The sequence below is a fragment of the Mauremys mutica genome, chromosome 3, assembly GCF_020497125.1.
Source record: "Mauremys mutica isolate MM-2020 ecotype Southern chromosome 3, ASM2049712v1, whole genome shotgun sequence".
Lineage (NCBI taxonomy): Eukaryota > Metazoa > Chordata > Testudines > Geoemydidae > Mauremys > Mauremys mutica.
In genome coordinates this window covers 32,919,394-32,942,937 of record NC_059074.1, presented here as the reverse complement: position 1 = coordinate 32,942,937, position 23,544 = coordinate 32,919,394, and the positions used below count along the sequence as shown (strand labels likewise).

The 23,544-nt window shown below is 43.3% G+C and overlaps 1 protein-coding gene across 1 annotated transcript in view; it reads right to left on the bottom strand.

Moving 5' to 3' along the window:
* ADAM17 (ADAM metallopeptidase domain 17) overlaps nucleotides 1-23,219 on the bottom strand; it is a 62,616-nt gene extending 39,397 nt beyond the window's left edge. The window contains exon 1 of the mRNA XM_045011131.1: nucleotides 22,969-23,219. Coding sequence (XP_044867066.1) covers nucleotides 22,969-23,074 — 106 coding nt within the window. The 5' untranslated portion in view covers nucleotides 23,075-23,219. The remainder of the gene's footprint in view (nucleotides 1-22,968) is intronic.
* Between the last annotated feature and the right edge of the window lie 325 nt (nucleotides 23,220-23,544).

The window sequence follows — 23,544 nt, the reverse complement described above, 5'->3', positions numbered from 1 at the left end:
GGTCGAACTAGGGTACGCAAATTCAGCTACGTGAATAGCGTAGCTGAATTCGAAGTACCCTAGTTCGAACTACTCACCCGTCCAGACGCCACGGAATCGAAGTCCGCGGCTCCAAGGTCGACTCCGCCACCGCCGTTTGCAGTGGTGGAGTACCGGAGTCGACCGCGGCGCTTCCGGAGTTCGAACTATCGCGTCCAGATTAGACGCGATAGTTCGAACTCCGAGAAGTCGAACTCACCGCGTCGACCCGGCAGGTAAGTGTAGACTAGCCCTTAATTAAAACTATTTTAGATAATTTTTTGATAAAATGCTTTTTGAGGGAAAAAAACTCAATTTAAATAAAAAATCCAATTTTTTTATTATTATTTTTTTAAAAGTCATTGATTTTTATCCACCCTGGTGCTGTGACACTTTTGTATTTGTATGTCTGATTTTGTAAGCAAATAGTTTTTAAGTGAGGTGAAACTTGGGGTATGGAAGACAAATCAGATTCCTAAAAGGGGTACAGTGGTCTGGAAAGGTTGAGAACCACTGATCTAATACACGCCAAACCGCCTTCCTTTCTCCTCCTTTCGGTGGAGGGGAGAAAGTTTTCCCAAATGAATGTGTTTCCTTCAGACATTCCCTGTCCCCAACTTCCTGCAATGGTTAGAGAATGGATGGCCCTGCACTGGGACTCTAGAAATTTGAGGGGAAATCCAAGCTTTGCCACAGACTTCCAGTGTGACCTTGAGCAAATCACTTAGGGCCCATCGAGAATTAGCTGTTTTTGAAAAACCCATTAGGTTCTACCTTCATTTTCAGGTGCCTAGGTACCTTTAGAAATGTGGCTTTAGTCTCTCAGTACCTCAGCTCCCCATATGCAAAATGTAGAAAATACTTCCTTTGACTTCTCTATTTATACAGTAAGCTCTTCAAGGGGACAAATAAGAGGGGACACAATAAAAGTATATAAAATAATTAATGATCTAGAGAAGGGAGAACAGGAACATCTGTTCTTCCTGTCTCATTACACAGAACAAGGGGATGTTCAATTAAATTAAAAGGTGGGAAATTCAAAACTGATAAAAAGGAAATAGTTTTTCACAGAACATGTGATTAAGTTGTGGAACTTGTTACCAAAGAATGTTGCTGAGATCAAGACATTAAGATTTCAAAAGTGATTGGATATTTATATGGATAACAATAATATCCAGAGCTATAATTAATGATACTTTTGAAGGGATATTAAACCCCATGCTTCAGGGCTTATCCTAACCTCTAATAGAGATCAGGAGGAAACCCATCAGGGGGCAGATTATCTGACATCTACTATCCTGGTGTTCTTACACCTTCCTCTGAAACACCTGGTGCTGGTCCTTGTCAGAGACAGGCTAAATGGACCTTGGGTCTGAACCAGTGTGGCAGTTCCTACATACCTCAATATGGATACGTTCAATGCCTAGGCACAGTGGGACCCCTTCTCTTCTCCCCACCCCATCTCAGCTGGGGTCTCTAAGTGCTACTGTGACAGCCACCCTAATGGCCCAACCACCGAACCACGGTCTTAAGAAATTGCTTATCTAAAGATTCTAAGATTTCTAATTTTACAGGCCTGTTAGTTAAATAGGCAACAGTCCTAGCCCACTGATTTTTCCTGAGCTCTTAGGTAGTCGGTTAAGACTATCAGCTTGAAAAAAAATGAATTAGGAGCAGCTTCAGGAACCACACCTGACCTTCAGTGTCTTCTCCCTCGCCCTCCATCAAGGTATGTCCCTGGGCCATAGATGCAGAGCAACAACTACAGTGAAGCATTGTTACTGGAAAGAAGGGGGGACACTCGGATTTAATTGTAAAGGAGGGTGAATCGATTTGTGTGTGTATTGGATTTGGGGGAGCTTCAGGAATCTAATATGGGGGAAACTAAGGCAGGGACCACTTCCCCCTTCTGGCACTGCACAAGCAGCCCTGGCCAGGGCATGGACACTCCCACCCTCAAACGCAAATGAAATATGGAACGCCTGTGTTTTGTTGCATCATGAACAGATCAGTGATTCTCAAGCAATTCCATACTTAGACCCCTCGCCGCCCTGACACCCTTCCACGTTCCCATTTAGCAATATGAGAAAGGAGGATGCAACCACACTGCCTAACAACTGTTTGCAATTCCCAGATTTAAAGAACCCACAACAGATTATAATGGTTTTCAAGTAGAAAAACCTGTTCTTAAGGATGTTTTCTCACCCGCGCAAAACAATCTCTTACAGGTAGCATCGCCGTAGTTAACTTGTTTCCAAATGCAAAACTGATTTGATTCACACAATGAGAAAAAAATCCTTAAAGTCAAATTTCATACTTCAAAACCATTGTAATTGGTTGCTTAGGGTGCAGTAAGCAATAAAACAGGTGTTCCACAATTCAGTCATTTGTCACACACCTAGATGGCTCCTGTCACACACTGAACTCTCCGAAGGCTGAGAGGTATGGGATTCTGCTTTCTTTTTGACACTCATTGCCCTATGTCAGCTTCTCTCATGCAGCAGCGTTTGGGAAAAATTAAAAACTAGAAGAGGGAGCAATTAGATCACCCAGTGAGTCTTTTCCATCTCTAGATTCTGTGCAATAAATCTCAGCCTCTTTCAATGATCTCAGCTAAGAAGAATAGTCTCTTTTGTTAGGCAAATGGCTTCAGGAGGCCAGCCTCACCCCCTATTCTTCTCTTGTAGCATCTCCGGAGTTACCTTATTGACACACAAGGAAATATTAAAAGAAACCAGGACTGTAGAGTTGACATAGCAGCTGAATAAGAAGACTTATAGATATGCAAAGTAACAAATGACACAACCTGCTACTCTGACACTCCTACTTATTGTACTAAATGAACAAGAAAGCACTTGTTGAATTAAATGCAAACACATTTAGGATGGATGAAAAAAATATTTCTTGCAACATATAAGATGTGCTGTTGCCAGGTATTATTCAGTCAATTAGCTCAGATATCAAAAGGAGAAAAAGAGAATCTAATAGTATCTGCTAAACACTGGTACCTCTTTATCTATAAAATATGTTTTAAAACTTACAGACAAGAGAAACTCAAGTTACTTGTTTACCCAGCCTTTGTTAAAGATCAACTGTAAGTAGTTCAACAAAATAAGCTCCGATCCTGCACCAGGGTCCAACTGTACACAGCTCAGTAAAAAAGGATTGAGACCACAGTAAGCAAATGTATTTTGGCCAAGTTTAACCACCTCTTCCGCCTTCATTCTCCACTAGCCTTTCACTGCCTTTGACATGGTCAGACCTTCCCATTCCTCCATCCCCAGCCTCTCCTCTCTGGGCTTCCATGACACTGTGCTGGCTCAGATCTTCCCTTTCTGCTCTCTTGTAGTTTCTTTCCAAGGCTCTAACTTCTCCTCTTTCTGACAGAGTCTAGATTGGCTCCATCCTTGGCCCTCTTCTATTGTTCCTCTGTAATCTCTCCTTGGTAAGTGTCATACGCTCCCCTGGTTTCAGCTATGATCACATTTATATTGATGACTCCCAACTCTATATCCCAACCCCCTGCCTCTCTCCCTCTACGTAGTCCCACATCTATAACTCACTCTCGCTTTCCTTTGATATTTTGCTGCCACAAAGATGATTAAACAGTCCCCCAGGCCCTCTCCCCAAAACTGAAACCATCACCACGCTTGTCTTCCATGTTCATAACTTTGAGGTCACCTTTGATTCCTCCCTCTCTCTCTCCTTTCATATCCAAGCCATGTGGGACATTAGGCAGATTAAAATATTTTTATTTCAGTGGGGTTAAGACTTTGCAGATCCCACCTGAGCACAGGCAAATATTTTCTTTTTTAAAAAAGTTACATTTTAACAAGCATTGCATCAGATCTAATACATGACCATAGAACTAAGGTCTTTATTATTGCAGGGGGCCACACATTCTTAATCAGAAGTAGAGGTATCTATATATTTTTAGGAAAGACACAGATGTCCAATGTTCAGCTACCAATTAAAGTGCTACTCACATCTTTCAACTCCTTAATTTCTATGATCAACAAAATAAGTTCCCATTATCTCATATCCAATGTATTGCCCTGAAAGCAATAAATAAAATGTAGCAAAAAAAATCAAGTCAGCCATTTTATAAACATGCTTTTGAATTCTCTCACTTATACACAAAGGTCAAACTTGTCTAAAAACAGAATTTTAACCTAGAAGGTGTTATTAACATTTTTAAAATCCCGCCTAGGGTTATCTAATGGTACATAAACTCTAGTCAAATCACAATAATTACTACAATTTCTAATTTTTTCAGTGCCTCAATTTAATTTATTATTCTACCTGAATCCTGAGTATATTCTCCTATGATAAAAACCCCAAGATACTCTTTAGCTCCACTTTATACAGTAGCAATGTTTTGATAAAAGACCTAATTTCAATACAAACATAATTCACGACCTGAAATCCGAATCCAATCCAGGAAACACAAATGAAAGTCTTTGATACAAGTTAAGTGACTGTATAGATGACACAAAAGACACTCTAGTTCAGTGGTTCTCAATCAGGGGTATGGGTACCCCTGGGGATACACAGAGGTCTTCCAGGAAGTAGATCAATTCATCTAGATATTTGCCTAGTTTTACAACAGGCTACATAAAAAGCACTAGCAAAGTCAGTACAAACTAAAATTTCATACAGACAATGACTTGTTTCTATTGCTCTATAAACTACACACTGAAATTTAAGTACAATAGTTATATTCCACTTAATTTATTTTATAATTATATGGTAAAAGTTAGAAAAGCAAGCAATTTTTCAGTAATAGTGTGCTGTGACATTTTTGTATTTTATGTCTGATTTTGTAAGCAAGTAGTTTTTAAGTGAGTTGAAACTTGGGGTATGCAAGACAAATCAGACTCCTGAAAGGGGTACAGTAGTCTGGAAAGGTTGAGAGCCACTGCTCTAGTCTCATCTATCCCATAAGTAGGTAGGCAATTTCTGTGTTTCTATCAATCTAAATAAGTATTTTTTGCCTGTTATGAGCACATTACACAGGAATACCTGTGTGTGAAAATGGCTCAAAGCAAGAATTGGTTGTATAAGTTAGGCTGTTTATCATGGGCCAAAAAACAAGTTTTAAAAACTTGTTTTAAACCCATTTCCAGCAAAACTGGTTCGCAATATTTCTCACAGAGCTTGTTCCCAACCACCCTTACTTGCCAAGACAGGTTAGAAAAAACAGTTACTAACCTTCCGTTAACTGTTGTTCTTTGAGATGTTTTTCACATGTCTATTCCACTCCAGGTGCGTGTGCACCCCGAGCACAGTCACCAGAAATTTCTCCCTCAGTGGTACTTGTCAGAGTGGCTCAAGTGCCCTCTGCTGCCGCATGCTGATAGTGCCAGTGTAAAGTGCCCGGCCAACCCTACAACCCCCTTAGTTACTTCATTCCAGAAAATTCCGATGTAGAGGGGCAGGAGGGCAAGTCGTGGAATGGACATTTGCAACACCTCTCGAAGAACAACAGTTACGGAAGGTTAGTAATCGCTCATTCTTCTTTGAGTGATTGCACATGTGCATTCCACTCCAGGTGACATCCAAGCAGTTAAATAGGTGGAGGGATCGAAGTTCATGGTCACACAGACTGCAGAACAGCTTGACCAAATTTGCATTGGCTTTGGCATGCTGAGTGATGGCGTAAAGGGAGGAGAATGTGTGCACCGATGACCAGGTCACTGCTTTACAAATGTCCTGAATAAGGATCTGCGCTAATGCTGCTGAGAATGCTTGCGACCCTGTGGAATGAGCAGTCAAGTTAGCTGGTGGCAAAACACCTGCCTGAACATAACAAGACCATACACATGAAAATACATGAAGTGATCCAGGACGAAATTGTCTGTGAAAAGATTGGGAGACCCTTAATCCTGTTAGCTACAGCTAACAACAGTTGGGTGGACCTTCGGAATTATTTAGTTCTCTCTATGTAGAAAGCTAGGGCTTGCCTAACATCCAATGAGTGAAGACGTTCATTCCTATTTACATGTGGCTTTGGGTAGAAGACAGGTAGGTAAGTTACCTGATTGCTATGAAATTACAAAACCACTTTTGGGAGGAAACTGGGCGGGGGGAAGAGGGGAGCGGACAAACGTAAATACACCTTATCTTTAAAGAAGACTGCATGGAGGCTCTGATATGAGGGCACAGAGCTTGAAGACCCTTCTGGCCAAAGTGATGGCCACTAAAAAAAAACACTTTCTGGGAGGGGTACAATAAGGAGCAAGTTGCCAAAGGTTCAAATGTTGGTCCCATAAGTTTCGAAAAGCCCAACTTCAGTTCCCAGGGGGAAGGGACTCTATTACTTGAGGGTATAACCTTTCTAGGCCTTTGAGGAATTGGACAGACATGTCATTTGAAAAAATGGACCAGTTATCCACACGAGAGTGGAAAGCTGATATTGCTGCAAGGTGAACCTTGATCGAGGAGATTGCTAAGCCTTGTTTCAGTGCAACAGATATTCAAGTATGTCTTGTATGGATGAACACGTGGGTGATCTGATGAACTTGCTCTAAGCAAGTCTGCTCCCTGGCAGTTAGCCATGGAGCTTCCAGGCCGTTAGATGACAGGATCTCAGGTTCAGGTGGAGCAGCCAACCAGGGTCCTGGGAAATGAGCTCCGGCTGCAACCACAGCAGGATTACAGTCGCCACAGAGATCTAGTAGAGTGGAGAACCAGCTTTGGTGGGCCCATGCTAGGGCTATCAGAATAACCCAGTCCCTTTTGATCTTTAGCACTGCTCTGTGGACGAGCAGAAAAGGGGGAAAAAGCATAGTAAAGATGTCCCATCGAATATAGTAGGAAGGCATCCATGATACCTGGACTGTGGCCTTGTAGGGAATAGAATTGGTGACACTTTTTTACCTGTTTGCAAATAGGTCTACCCAGGGAGTTCCCCACTGCTGGAAAATGTCTCTTACCACATCTGGATGAAGGGACCACTAGTGGTGACTAGAGAAAGACCTGCTGAGGCAATCTGCCAGCTCATTTTGCATTCCTGGAAGGTAAGAGACCTCAGGGTTGATTGAGTGGACTATGCAAAACTCCCATAGCTGTATTGCTTCTTGATAAAGGAGGGAAGAGTGAGCTCCTCCTTGTCTGTTGATAAAACATAGCTGCAGTATTGTCTATGAGAACAAACAAATTTCTGCCTGTAATGTGCGGCAGGAAGGCCTGACAGGCCAGGCGAACTGCTCTGAGTTCCCCAATGTTGATGTGGAGTGAAAGTTCTGCCAAAGACGAAAGGCCTTAAGTCTGGAGGGGTCCCACCCTAGCCCTGGTATGTTTGAGACCAGGGTCATTGACGGCTGAGGGCACATAAAGGGAAAGCCCGCACAAACAGTGAGCAGATCCAGCCACCAATTGAGCCCAGATGGTGGCAGCTTGGCAAGTACATTGAAGCTAACCACGCCTGAGGGGTCTGAAGTGTAGGCTTGTATGTTGTACCATGTATGTGCATGACACCATGTGACCTAAAAGCCTCATACAATTTCAGGCTGTTGTAATTGGATGATCTCTGAGGTATGTTATCAGGCATCTGACTGGAATCGTACCTCTGGGAGATAGCCTTAGTAGAGTCAAACATCAGTCCAATTAACTCTATCCTCTGTACTGGATCAGGAGTAGATTTTTCAGCATTTACCAGAAGGCCTAGGGCCTTGAACATTGACTGGGTAAGTTGAATGTTGGACACTACCTGAGACCTGGACCAGCCCTTGACTAGCCAGTCATTTAGATCAGGGCGGACTTGCACCCCCAACCTCCTCAAGAAAGCTATCACTACTGCCATACATTTTGTGAACACCCGTGGAGCTGCAGACAGACCGAACGGGAGGACCATGAATTGGTAGTGTAAGTGCTTCACCTTGAACCTGAAAAACCTTCTGTGTCCTTGTTATAACGATATATGAAAATAACATCTCTTAAATCGAGGACATTGTACCAATCCATGGGATCCTGTGAGGGGATAACAGATGCCAGGGTGATCATGCTGAACTTTATTTTGTTGAGATAGTTATTGAGTTGACGCAGGTCTAAAATCGTTCTGAGACCTCCCTTGGCTTTTGGGATTAGGAAATAACGGGAGAAGAACCCCTTCCCTCTTAAATTCTGCAGAGCCTCTTCCACGGCTCCCACCCAAAGGAGAGATTGAACCTCCTGGGGCAAAAGTTCTTCATGAGAGGGTCCGTGAAGAGGGAAGGGGAGGGAGGATGAAAAGGAGGGGAAGAAATAAACTGGAGGGTGTATCCCACTTCCATCATGCTCAATATCCAACTGTCCATGGTAATATGGGATCAAGCACAGAAGAAGTAGGAAAGGCAGTTTGCAAATAAAGGAGAAACAGGGTCTGTCATCACAGGAACTGGTACAGTGTCCTCGAGTGTCCATCAAAATGCCTTCTTAGAACCCCCTGGATGTCTGGGTGGGATAGGCATGGATGTTGAGATAGAAGGGAGTGGTGGCCTATGCTTAAAACCCAGGGCTTTGGAGTGGAGCCTGGAGCTGGAGCGCAGAGCAGCTCCGGAGCAGTGGAGCTGGAGTGGAGCCGGAGCACAGCTCCAAAGCCCTCCTAAAACCCATAACTCTTTCTCTGCAGATCCTGATGGGGAGTCGGGGCAGAGTATTGGATGGGCTGTTGAGGTCTACAGTGCTTCTTTGAAGGAGCTGGTATGTACAATCCAATGGACTTAAGGGTTGCCCTGGAGTCTTTTAGACCATGAAGCTTCACATCAGTCTGTTCTAAAAAGAGCAAAACTCCTTTGAAATGTAGGTCCTTAAGGGTTTGCTGGACCTCTAGAGGAGTCCCAAGCACTGTAGCCTGGAACTGCTGCGCTTGTAATGAGACCCTTGCCACTGATTTTCCTTCATCCACAAGAGAGAATTCTTCTCTAGTCTCTTGTGGGAGCAAGTCCTTGAATTTCCACATGGAGTCCCACATGTTAAAATTATACCTGTCCAGCAACACCTGCTGGTTTGCAATTCTGAGCTGTAACTGTCTTGTAAAATAAACTTTCCTACCGAACAAGTCTAATCTCTTTGAGTCTTTTGTGTTTGGGGTTGCAACCCAATGATCCTGTCTGTCTCATTGGCAGCAGCTACCAGCAGGGATCCTGGGGGGTAATGGGTGTACAGGAACTCATAACTCTAGGCAGGAACAAAGTTATTTTGTTCAGCCCTTTTTGACATGGGGGAAGGGATCTGCCACAAGGTCTTAACCAGGTCCATAATGGCCTCACTGAGAAGCAGGGCTACTTCTGAAGGTCCTGCAGTAGCTAAAATGTCAACAGATGATAGGATCCAGCGGCTTCCCTCCTGTTCATCGGCACCAACTGTTGTACCATCGGTCATACCGGTACCAACAGCGTATGGTCTCTGACAGCGACAAATGTCTCCAGTATGGTCAGTACTGAGACAGTATCGATACCGCACTGTGCAGTACCAGACTCAACAGTGCTTGCGTCAACAGTGCTGACTTCTGCAGTACCAAGGCAGAGGAGTGCTTTGGTTTAGATTGCACTCTGCTCTGATCCCCATGCCGGGCCGTCTTTGGGATCAGGGATTGCCCCCTCTCAGCCAGCTGTTTCTTATGCCTTTTCCTAGGTACTGGGGATGGTGACTGGTGCCAGGACTCCAGTACAGTAGGAGGAGCACTCTTGACTGATGCCGAGGCACTCAGTGCTGAGTCTGACTGGCCTAACTCAGATGGAGGTCTCAGAGCCACCTCCATGAGCAAAAACTTCAGCCTGGCCTCCCAGTCCTTCTCCATGTGAGGTCTAAAGTCCCTACAGATCTGGCAACAGTCCCCAGGGTGAGCTTTTCCTAGGCACTTCAGGCAGCTTGAGCGTGCATCGCTCAGAGGCACAGCTTTGTTGCAGGAGGCGCAGGGCTTAAAGCCTGGTGACCAAGGCATGTCTTGGCATGGGGAATGGACAAAAACTCTGCTAAAACACAAAAAGACAGAACTTCACTACAATTAACTAAAACTGACTACAACTAACTATGTACAGAAAGAAGATGACAACCACTGAGAGAGCTTGCAAAAGCAAGGATAGCAGTTCCAGGGACCATCACAGGTGGTAAGAAGGAACTGAGGGGGTGGTGGGGTCCACTGGGCACTTCATACAGCACTGTTGGCTTGTGGCAGAAGAGGGCTCTCAAGCAGCCTGATAAGGTAACACTGAGGGGAAAATTTCCAGCAACTATGCTCAGGGCATGCACACACCTGAAGTTGAATGTACAAGTGTAATCACTCGAAGAAGCAAACAAAAGTTCCTAAACTCGGTTAGATCCCAGACCAGTGTAGACAGGGCTTTCTATTACTATAAAATTCCACCTAAGGTGGTTATTTCTATTGATTTTGCTAACAGGAAATATGACAGGGATCTTTTCTTGATGGGGTTTCTGCTGAAGACTGCAGAAAACACTGGTCCGCTCTCTGGACAGTGTGAATGTTTCTCTGAAAGCATAAACTCCCCCAATAGCAGTTTAATTAATTAAAAATAGCCAAAAATCTTTCAGAGATTTTATAAGAAGTGCCCTGTGAGCTCCTCCGCATTTATACATGTATTACCTCACAGCCAACAGCCTTCAATTTACTTCCCCAATTCAGAACACCAATAATGCCACAAACAGTCAGCACGGGTGAGCGACATTTATCCAGTTTAATACAGTAGGTGTCAGAAATCAGTCTGCCTGTTATCAGTAGAGTATGCGCTACACTTCCTCTTAAAGCAGATATTGCCCATTCTGGGTAAAACATATTGCATTCCCTTTTAAAAGCAATACATTGAAAAAAGTAAGAAACCTCACATCAGTCCTCAACATCACATTCAAAGTGAGACTAATGCAATACAGCTCCATTTTCCAAAACAAGAGAATCATCATGTGACTCAGCTCTCATGAATCATGAGCTTTCATATATCATGAAGTTGAGAACAGTCAAGTCATATGATGTAATCTTTCTTCAGGAAGATGCCATTTTTGTACTTTGTTCAACACTCCAGAAATGAATGCATCAGTACTGGACTTTTACAGAGCAGAATACAAAGTGCTACACTGTGATTTAACATATCACAAATAAATTTTGGATGGGTCAGAACCCAAGTAGATACAACCAGTAACTGGCCAAACCTATAAGACCTTACACGCAACTTGCTGTCATTTCTCTGTTTGGGTACAACACGGTAATTTCTGAACACTACATCCAGTCAATTCCAAAATTTCAGTGAACATTATAGGCATCAGTGGGCAGAATCCTATTGATATTTGGTGAAAAAGGTGAACGTTAGAAATGGTGGATACAGAAATGGTGGAGCAGAGCTATCAGCTTCAGCTACCTTAGTAATTGTCTACAGATCAAAGAAATGGTTGATAGCAGCCATTAACATATTTCAGCATAATACCCTTCATTTTAGCTCTATCCATCTTTCAATACAGTTTAAAAAGGGAGGGAGGGAGAGAGAGTAAGAATGGTGGGGGTGCAATGGAGGAACACATATCACTCCTAACATGGTGGACAGAGCAATGGAATCTCTGAATCAGAAGGAGACAGGAAAATGGCACAAAGGGAGATTGTGGAGGAGAATGAAGAGATGAACACAATGAACCCCTGATGTGTGCAGCGAGTGTGTTTTACAGAAGCAATAAGGTGTGGGAACCCCAAGTCAAAAGTTAGTCAAGAACCAAGCTCTGTATGACAGAGGAGTTCCTTGAGATTTCATTGGTTGAAGCTTCAAGGATTTTCTTGAAAAAGATAGCTGTGATAAAACTTAGCTTTTCCAGACAACCAAGGGTATACCGCTCCTTTATATCAATATCCTACTGAAATTAAATGTTTGATGTTAAGTTCTTTGGGCCACAGTCATCCCTGATAAACTGCATTAAAGTTCCACCAGGAAAGAATCTGGATCTTAATATTTAATAAAGGTTCATATTTGGGACAGAAGTTTACATTTGTCCAACCGTCCCCCCCCCCAACCTTCCCCCAAAGGTGGTCATATTTGTTGGGTTTCCTGCATATACAAGATAAATTCCACAGCAGCAGCAAAGTAAAACTGAGAAAGAGTCACTGTTCCTGTGAGCTATGAACGGTGGCGGCAGCAGCCTCAGTCCTCTGCTGCTACTACTGTATGAGGAGTGGAGCGGGAAAGAGGAGAGAAACAAATCATCATGGAGAATAAAATCTCAAATTTGTTTTGGATTGCTCACAACTCAGGATGGAGTTGTAACAGAGGAAAGAGAGTCTTGCCATAGTTAGGGGAACACACTAAACTTGAAACCTAATCAATTTTTTTTTAAAAGTGTCAGAAGTAATTTCAAGTACTCTGACTCCAAGTCCCCGTCAACTATTGTGATTTTACAAACATTTACTTACTTTTGAAACTCTCCTCCACCCAACATTGTGAGAGAGAGAGAGAGAGACGTGCAAACAAAAGGGAAAGCTGGCCAAACAGGGAAACAAACACACTAAAACAACAACAATAACCCACAAAGTTATTGAATTACTAAGACCTTACCTACACGGGAACGTTTTTCAGTATGTTTTTCTGCTAGACCTATATCAAAAGAGTGCATCCACACCACTCTTCTTATGTCAAATTAAGCTATTTCCTATGCAAATCATAGCACAGAGCTGTGAGGATACATTTTTGAAATAGTAGAATTCTGGGACTTTGGGTCATATTAACAAACTCCCATGACAGCTGATAATTCATCTGGTTTTAGTGATTCAGTGACATTTTCAAACAGCTGTCAGGCAGCATGGTTAGTACCACAATCCTGAGAGTAATTAATCCGAACAGGGTGCCACAGATGTATTTACAGTCATGCAGATGGATGGCTTTGTTTGAGTTGGGAGACAGCCATCAGCACAGCTGCCATGATGCCATGCAGATACTGCTAGAGAAGGAGGAGGGCGAACAGTTACTTCTGCATAACATCTTCCCGAAGCAGCTTCACTCAGTGAAGTTCAGCCAGCACCGACTGATGGAACAGGTGCTGCAGAAATGGGATGACCAGCAGTAGTGGCAGAACTTCAGAATATAGAAGGCTGCTTTCCTCAAGACCAATGCAAAGCTCTCCCTAGAGCTGCAGTTGCAGAACACCCACATGAGTGTTCCCTTCAGCACGGAGAAGCATGTGGAACCATCTGGGAGCTCACCATCCCTGACTGCTAACAGTCAGTACCTGACAAGTTTAATGGTGGTAGATCAGCTGTTGTCACAGAGGTTTGTGCTGTTACTAAGAGGGTGCTGCTGTGTCGGGTCATAAAGCTGGGCAACACACAGGAAATTATTGATGGATTTGCACGTTGGGGGTTTCTGAATTATATAAAGGGCCACTGATGGGACCCACATGTCTATTATCTGCCCCCGCAGCACCAGGCCTCAGAATTCATCAACCACAATGTTGTCCCATAGTGCCAAGAGGTCTGGCTGATCACTGTGGTAGATTCACCAATATTAATGTGGAGTGATCTGGAAAGCTTCATGATACCAGAATCTTTAGAAACTCATCCATTTTGTGCAATATAAAAATGGAACTTTTGCTCCCAAGACCACAGTGGACTTTAATGGTGTTGCAATTCCTCCTGTCATTCTGGAAGTCTCAGCTTACTTTCTGCTTCCCTGGCTTATGAAGCCCTTTACTGGACACTTGGATAGGAGAAAGAAGAGGTTTAACTATATCCTGAATAGCTGCAGAACAGTGGATTGTGCACATTTGGAAGACTAGAGGGAAGAGGTTCATGATAAGGTCAGATGATTCTGAGAAGCACCTGCCTCATGTTATAACTGCTTGCTGTTGTGCAAAACATCTGTGGGAGCAAGGGAGAGTTGTGTCTCACCATAGTCTGAGAGGCAGAGGTGAAGAGACTTGCTGAACTTTATAAACTGCCAAAAAGGATGCATCTGCAAAATGACCTAACTGGTCAGGGAAACACTGTGCTCATACTTTGATGTCAGGATGTAGTGGAGGAAAAGGAATGTAACGTAACCAAGAAAATGAATAAAGTGAATACACTTTGTGTGGCAATTTTATGGAACTGCATCTCAACAAAATCTTTCAGCAAAAATGTAATTAATTAAAAAAATCTTTGATTTAATAACACAGCGCAAAGTTAAAGCCAATGGAAATGAGGCACTCAGCCCAAAGTGCTGATGTACACATCACTGTGCAGATGAGGTAACAAAAATATGTAGGTGAATGTGTAGCTGATCTCCTTGTTTTGTTTTGGGGGTGTTGTTTGTTTTTTGTGGTACATATAGAATGGAACTGTGGGAAGGGCATCTCTCTTGTACTTGGCAGAGTAAAAGGGTGTCCTAGACTCCTATGTTTTTGACAGGCTGCAGGACATGGTTAGGTTGGTGTCCTGGGCATGGGGAAAGAGCAACACCATTCTCCAGAAAGTTGGTCTGCTTCTGCATCACATCCAGTATCTTTTCCTGAAGGTCCCTTTCTCTATCAATGCATTCCCTTGACTGCTCGCTGACGTTCTCTCTCTCTCCCAGTCTACACTGGAGGGAGAGGGGGGAGAGAATCGATCTAAAATACGCAACTTCAGCTACGAGAATAACATAGCTGAAGTCGACGTATCTTAGATTGAATTAAAATTACTTACTTCGCGTCTTCACGGCGCGTTGTGGCTCCCCCGTCAACTTTGCTTCCACCTGTTGCCAAGCCGGAGTTCAGCAGTCGACAGGAGAGCGATCGGGGATTGATTTATCGCGTCTACACTACACGCGATAAATCGATCCCCAATAGATCGATCACTACCCGCCAATCCAGCGGATAGTGCAGATGTACCCTCATTCTGATACTAGAGCAGGGGTAAGCAACCTATGGCACGCAAGCTGATTTTCAGTGGCACTCACACTGCCTGGGTCCTGGCCACCAGTCCAGGGGACTCTTCATTTTAATTTAATTTTAAATGAAGCGTCTTAAACATTTTAAAAAACGTATTTACTTTACATACAGCAATGGTTTAGTTATGTATTATAGACTTGTAGAAAGAGACCTTCTAAAAATGTTAAAATGTATTACTGGCATGCAAAACCTTAAATTAGACTGAAGAAATGAAAACTCGGCACACCACTTCTGAAAGGTTGCTGACCCCTGTATTAGAGCATGAAATCTTCTTTCCATTTTTCTGTCTTTATGACCTTCTGCTCAGATGCTGTCATGAGGTCAGCAAACATATCCTCCATCATCCTCTCCCCCTTCTCTTAGAGTCTGCCAAGCCACACTACAATACTACGCAAGTATTTATTGTCCTATTACTAGTTTCATGTCAACAATTATAAAATGTGGCTTTTCTTCCCTCCTCAATTTTAGCATATTCTTCTTCTACTTTTACCAGTCTGGGGTACATTTGGGGATGGCAAGATGTTTTCCACCTTATTTCTCCCTTACACAGGACCAGTGCTGGCAGGAGTGCCTCCCAAAGGGCTGGTTATTAACTGTATGTGCACATCTGCAGGCTGTCCTTACACTGGAGGATGTTACCCTAAGGCAGGGGTAGTCAACAGGCGGACTGTGGGCCAAATCCGGACCACCAGATGCTTTTGAACAAACCCCAAAAATCTTTTTATTTACTTATCATTCTTGTTTTCTATGGAGTCTGGATCTTGACTATACCTTGACCATGAAATCTGGACCTTGACAAAAACTAATTGACTACCCCTGACCTACGGTGTGTTCTCAAGAAGAGGGACCTGTTCAAAAAAGCAATGGGCAAACCTGAAAGATATGTAGCACTTCAATTTTTAAGGATGGTTCCCCACAGCTGGAACAGGGTAGAAGAAAAACACCATCTATAGGGGATGCCCCAAGTAAGCTTCATTGCCTTGCAATGTGTATTCCAACACAGAGCAAGATCTTTCTCTTTAATTCTATTTTATAATGCTTGCCGACCAGTACAAAGTACACTGTAAAATTGTTTTTCAGTCAAGAGTATGAACCCTTTTTGCTGGAAAGGGGTTAACAACGCTGAGGGGCTGACTGAAAATAATCATGATCTTCTGTAACTTGTGTATTCACAAATGCCTTATCTCTGTGCATTACGAAATGTCTCTGTAGCCTCATTTGGACAATTCACATCATATTCTAATGCATGCTTGATAATGTAAAGGTGACTAGCAGCTCAGGGCACTGATCCAACTGTGACCCAAAGTTTTTTTTAATTGGTTTTTTTTCTTTCTGTATCTGCCGCTACAGTTCCTCCCATGAAATGTGTATTGTTTTTTAACCCCTGTGGTGCCACTACCTTGAGCAGGGAGGGGGCCCCATGGTTGACTGTGAGGGAGAAGAAGCACGTTTGGTCCATGGTTGTGGGATTTGGTACGTCAGGGAAATAAACTTTTTTTGCACTTCTGGGGCTGTTGCTTTTTTGAACACACCGGGAGGTGGGGGGAAGATGGGACAATAAAAGCTAAGTAGGCAGAAAGGCATATCTGTCCATTCATACATAGCTCACATCTGCCCAAAGTTGCAGTGCCCAGCTAGTATCCAGAACAAAGTTGTTTAAATTTCCGTATTCAGCTAGTACCAGGACAGTTTATTGCAATACAACACATAATACTACCTGGTTGAGATCCCCTCTGCAACACTATCAGGTGGGCTCCCTGCCTGGGTCTTGGGGCCTATCTCTAAAGCTGTCTCTACTTGGGGTCAATCTCTAGCTCAGGGTTAGGTATGCCAAAGAGATCTTGGTTGTCTGAGGGAACCTCTTCCTTGCTGGATTCTGTAGTTGGCTGGGTGCCTTCTAAACTGCCACAGTAGCCTATTGGCAAAAATCCAATCCAGCTCCTCATTGTATCCACATGTACTGGGAACGTTAACTGAGATCTTGTTTTTGTCTCTGCTGAAAAATGGGTTCTTTTAAAAAACAGAAATTGATATGTGAAGGACTCTGACTGGGCAAACATCATGGCACTTCTGAAGTGTAATAAAAATAGTCCAGAACATATGAAAGTACATGCAATGCTGGAAAGAGTTTGAAATTTGTTTAATGAAAGAGAAAACAATTGATCCTTCAGAAATATATCTTACTGAAGATAAAAAAAGTACTGGTGAAATGTTTTGATGCACATGATTTCAATCATGCAGTCATTTGCAGAAAGAAATCTTTGTTCTTCTGGCTCAGAGAATTTATACACGCCAAAGAGTGGAAAGAAGTGGATCAAGTAATGGAACAACATGTAGGATGTGTTCAAAGGGGTCTGACCCAGGCTCATTATTTAGGGAAAGACATTCAGAAAGAATTGATTTAATAAGTCAGCAAGAAATTACTCCAGAAAATAGTGAAACGTGAAAGAGTCAAAATATTACTCTATCATTTTAGACTGCAACCCCAAGGTTAGCCATCAGGAACCAATGTATGTAATAATTAGAACAGCTGTGGTTGACAGAAAGCCAGAAATTAAAGAATTTTTCCTAGGTAATACATGAAACAATTGGTCTCAGTTTCTCAAACACAATTTTAGAAAAGCTTGACAACTGCAGAGATCATTCCTATGATAATGGGGCAAACAAGCAAAGGCATTCAAGCTTGACTGCTACACACAAAAAAATACCCAACCCTTGTGGGTCACATACATTACATTTGGTTATTGTAGACGCTGAAAAATCATCACACAATGGTGCTAGTTTCTTGGGATACCTTCAGAAACTCTATACTTATTGCCTGCTACTACACCGCAATGGGCTGTTTTGTGCCATCAAAGTAATGTGAAGTTAAAATCTTGAAGTGAAACAAAATGGGAAAGCAGAGTTTAAAACGCAGTATGATTTCAAGCTGCTTAAATCACAAGGACGCTCTGTTGGAGGTAAGAGAAATGTACTGAAGTCATGGCAAAAACAGAGCCTTGGCTGAGAAAATTGGATCATACCGTTTACCGATATGCTCAATTGTGTGGCAAGACATTTTGATTAACATCAATCACATCAGCAAGCTTCTACAATCCTCTTCTATGCAAACTGATCTGGCTACAAATTTGCTAGAAAGTACTTTTGATGTATTATAGGGAAAATGGATTTTCTGGTACTCAAATAAAAGACAAGAAGATTTGTGAGCAAATGAATATACCTGCACATCTCAAAGAGAAACATCTTACAAGTGCAAAACCTCCCCACTTTACCTATGAAACACCTGACAAACTATTTGAAGACGTACTTAATCAGTGACAGGACAATTTTTTTTTTAAATATATAAACAGAGCAGTGGATTCAGCCATCACGTCAGTTGAAAACATATTTCAAACTATGAGAAGTGTGAACGACAAATTTGGACTTTTTTGGTATTTGAAACAGACAACTGAAAAGCCTAAGGAACTGTTAAGGAAATGCTGCAATAACTTACGAAACAATTCGAGTTCCAAACATGAATTAGATTACAACAAAGGATTTTTCGAGAAATTTTAAGATGCAGTTTGCTTCCAAAGAAAATGACACTTTTTGAAGTTCTCTCCTTTATACATGAAAACCAAATTAAAGAGATACATCCTAAGCTTTGGATAGCATTGAGAGTTGCTGTAAGATTCGCAGTAATGGCAGCATCTCCTGAGAGGAGTTTTTCAAAGTTAAAGCTGATAAAAACATTCTTGCGATCATCAGTGGCTCATGATTGTCTGTCTGGATTGGCAATTATAAAAATGAATAATGATTTAGGAAGAGACCAGTCATATGATGACATAACTAATGACTTTCCCTCAAAAAAGTGTCAGAGAAAAAGCTTTCAATGAAGGCAAGGTGCCGTTTATGTATTTTCGTATTACCCCCAAATTCCCATTCATCTTATTTAATATGGACTTTTAACAAGTGTATTAGTATGTGTTGTGTTGGTATTTTTGTTGTTGTTTGTAGAAATAATGCAATTAGTATTTTAGTGAGGAACGGGGTGAGGGGAAATATGGGGCCCAAAATATTCCTGTTTAGGGTCCCCTCTGGGCTAGCACCAGCTCTGAGGACATAGCTGCTATATGGACTCCTGGTATGTGAACTTGTCATGAGCTGGAATCACTAAGGGGAACACCTGGCTGCATGCCAACATTTAAATAAGGAGGCATCATCCAGTCCAGATGACCTTGGAGCAGTGGAGGGAGCAGTTAACAGACAAGCTGGTCTAGGTATGAAGCAATATAATGTGTGATATAAGTGGGAGCACTGCCTGAAACAGTATAGTACATTCAAAATACACCAATATAAGGATTGTGTGGATGTAACTCATTTCAGAACAGAATTATATCACTTCCAAAGAAAAGTAAAATGGGATAAGAAGCCAGACAAATGGAAAAAAGAACTTGTGTCCACACAAGAGAGTGTGTCAGAAAAACTAAAGTTATACCATTAAACAAAACAAAGCTTTTCTGTGTAAAAAAGGCTTAAGTCAATCTCATACTTATCTGTAATAACAATAGGTACAAAAATTCAGACAAATGCAAAACCATCTTCTCCTTGGGCCATAATTATTTTTATAGGCGTGGTGACAAACAGGTCTTAAGGAAAGCAAAAGCTACATATGAAAATAATTTGAATGAGTACCTTGCTCTTATTCTTTTGCTAACCTGCATGATGTCTGCAATTTGTAATGACTGACAAAGCATATATAATTTTATTGATAATGTAAGAAAAATATTAAATCTACTGGTGACTACTTCCTATTGTATGAATTATTCAAAATCAGTGAGCCTGTTCAAAGCAATAAAAACAATGATAGGTAACTCAGAAGGCAGTGTCACATGTTTGAAAAGTTTCAGTTCTCTGTAAGGAAAGTCACTGACAAACTATGGCTCAGTCCCATAAACAATTATCCACACAAGTAGTCCCACTGAAGTCAGTGGGATTACTTCTGTGAGGAAGAGTTTGCAGGGATGAGCCCTATACTCTCAGCATCCCACAAGGAAGATGGAATTTGGCTGCTCCATGACACTTTTATGAAGCCAGTTTTTAGATAACAGTTTACTGGTTTTTGAGTACCGATTTGTTAAAGGGCTTTTAAATGTTCTCCTTCCAGGAAGTTTTTTCACAGGAACATAGGAATTACCACCTTAGATCAGACCCAAAGCCCATCTAGTCCAATAACCTGTCTTTCATCGTGGTCAGTACCAGATGCACTAGAGTAGGTGTAAGAACCCTCCAGTAGGAGTAGCTGTGGTATAATCTATCCCACCCCTCCCCCGCCCCCCCTCACCCAAGTCTCATCCTGGTGAGTTAGGCAATGTCTTCAGCTCAGGTAGGCATACCTGTACTGGCTTTATTCTAGCTAGCAGAGTTAAAAATAGTAACGAATATGTGGCGACACTGGACAGGTTACCAGCATGAGTACGTACATACCCAGGGTCCCAGGTGGTCTTCTACAGTTCACACTACAGCCAGTGCCACCCTTTCTTCACTGCTATTTTAAGCCATGCTAGCTAAATTAAAGCGCGGTAACATCTACCTGAGCTGCAACCATAGCTTCAATTGCACATCGACTGCAGCATAAACATAGCCTTTGAATTTGCCCTATGCCCCGAAGCACAATATTCTTTACGAACACTATGTTGCCATTCGTTAAGACAACTCTTAATATTCTTAAATTCATACAAATATCCAAAAACTTTTTACAACCTGAAATGAAGAATTTAACAATAACTTCCTGTAGTAACAGGTTCCACAGTCTAATCACATGTTGCGTGCAAAAGTATTTAATCAGTTTTGAATTTTCCACCTTTTTATTTCATTGAATGTCCACTTGTTATTCTGTCATGAGACAGGAATTCCTAATCTACTTTTCCTGTACCAATCATTATTTACAATTTTATCTTGTCTTCTTTCTACAGTAAACAATCCCAAACTTTTCAATCTCTCTTCACAGAGTGTGTGGCCTTGCTCAGATAACTTAATTTACCCTGCACTTCTGTTCCCTGGCTGTAAAATGGCGATAGTAGCTCTTTCCTGCCTCACAATAGGGTAGTGAGGAAGAACTCACTATTGCTTGTGAGGTGCTGAAAGGCTACAAAGCACAACAGAATGTTGAGAATCATTACGAAAAGGATAGATAAGACGACAGAAAATATCATATTGTCTCTATATAAATCCAAGATGTGAGCGTACCATGAATACTGCGTGCAGATGTGGTCGCCTCATCTCAAAAAAGACATATTGGAATTGGAAACCGTTTAGAAAAGGGCAACAAAAATGATTAGGGGTATGGAACAGCTTCCGTATGAGGAGAGATTAATAAGATGGGGACTTTTCAGCTTGGAAAAAAGACAGCTAAGGGGGGATATGATAGAAGTCTATAAAATCATGACTGGTGTGGAGAAAGTAAATAAGGAGGTGTTATTTAATCCTTCTCGTAACACAAGAATTAGGGATCACCAAATGAAATAGGCAGCAGGTTTAAAACACACAAAATGAAGTATTTTTTTCCACCACGCACAGTCTACCAGTGGAACTCCTTGCCAGAGGATGTTGTGAAGGCCAAGACCATAACAGGGTTCAAAAAAGAACTAGATAAATTCATAGAGGATAAGTCCATCAATGGCTACTAGCTAGGATGGGTAGGGATGGTGTCTCTAGCCTCTGTTAGCCAGAAGCTGGGAATAGGTGACAGGGGATGGATCACTTGAGGATTACTTGTTCTGTTCAGTCCCTCTGGGACACCTGGCATTGGCTACTCTTGGAAGACAGGATACTGGACTAGATGTATCTTTGGTCATGACCCAGTATGGCTACTCTTATGTACAGCAATTAGGGTCATGTAAGCACCCTCTATATGGTGTGCCCACCCATTAAAGTAGGCATTAGTAACAGATATGAAGCGTGCACAGTGGCTATCGTGATAGCAAGAGGTGTGCATGAATTGATTTCTCTCAGTGCAGGAGAGACATTCATTTTCATGGAGGCTTCATTAATGATGAAATTTCCCACCTGGCAGTTTAAGTTATCAGCTATGAATAGATAGTCCTACAAACACTGACCATTTCACAGTGCTGGTTAAAGAATCACTATCATGGAGATAGATGCCAAGTTAAGTTTTGTTTAAACACAATGTCTAATATGGTGGAAAATTGTTTTGTTTAAATGCAGTAAACTCAGTTTTGGATGTAAACATATGATTTGGAATAGAGACACCACCAAAACAACAGGCAGGAATTTACTCTGTGTTTCTCCAGTGTTTGCCACTAGTCTGCAGAAGCTACCATAATAAACATGATTAATAACACCACAAAGTCTGTGGCAGAGCCAGGAACTGACCCCAGCCATCCTGAGAACCAGTCCAGTTCTTCCTTGCCCAGTCCCTGGGTCACTGCTTTCCACAGCAGGGTGCGTTTATGTACATAGGTATGGAAGCACACACACCCCCCAGCCCAAAATAAATTGATAACTCCTGCCCTTCCCCCCAGCAGTGGTCTCCAGCACAATTCTTCCCTCCCTCACTCCCAAACAATGATCGCTCCTATCCTCTGCCCCATACAGTGATCCCTCCTCTCCTCCCCCATACTGGGATCGCTTCTCCCCTCACTCACCCCCATAATATAGTCACTCCTCCCCTCCCACGCAGGGTGACCATTCCTCCCCTTTCTCCTAGCAGTGGCCTCTTCCGCCCTCCCATGTACTGATCACCCTTCTCCTTACCCACCCCTGCTGCTAGGTCCTTCCTTCCCCCGCCATACAGCAAAAAGAACAGGAGTACTCGTGGCACCTTAGAGACTAACCAATTTATTTCAGCATAAGCTTATGCTGAAATAAATGTGTTAGTCTCTAAGGTGCCACAAGTACTCCTGTTCTTTTTGTGGCTACAGACTAACACGGCTGCTACTCTGACACCTCCATACAGTGGCCATGGCTCCCTTTCTCCCCGCCCCCCAGCAGTGGTCACGCCTCCCCTTGCCCCCCCCCAGCTCCCCCTACACTGATAACTTCTCCCCTCCCCCAGCCCTGCCCGTCCCTTACCGAGGCGCTGCTCCGCTGGGCGCGGCGGGTGTTTGAGCGCCCCGAGGGCGGGCGCCCACAGCAGCAGCAGGAGGGCAGGGACCAGCGCCCAGAGCCGGAGCCTCATGGTCCGAGCGTGGCTCCCGCTCGCATCGGTCCGGGAAGCCGCCTCTGCACGCGGGACAGGCTCCGCCGCAAGGCGCCTCCCTCGGCTCTCTGCCGGCTCCCCCGGTGCGTCCGCCCCGCCGCCCCCAGGGCCCACACCCGGAAACCCGGCTGCCCGCGGAGCATTGTGGGTGCGGCGGGGCCGCCGCCATCTTGTCCCCGGGCCGGGTCGTGGAGCGAGCCCGGCGTGGGCGGGGAGCGGCCCCCGCAAGGGACGTGCCGGGGAGGGGAGGGGGGGGGCCTGACGCGGACGCGAAGGCCACACACGGCGAGCGAGCGAGGCCGCTGCCGGCCGCGGCCCGGAGACAGGGGCTGGCTCAGGGCGGCGGGGAGCCGGTCCCTCCCCTGGGGAGCCTCACCCCAGAGTACCACGGCGGCCCCGCCCGCGCTGGCCCCCGACGCGCCCCTTTCGGGGGGAAGCGCCACCGCGAC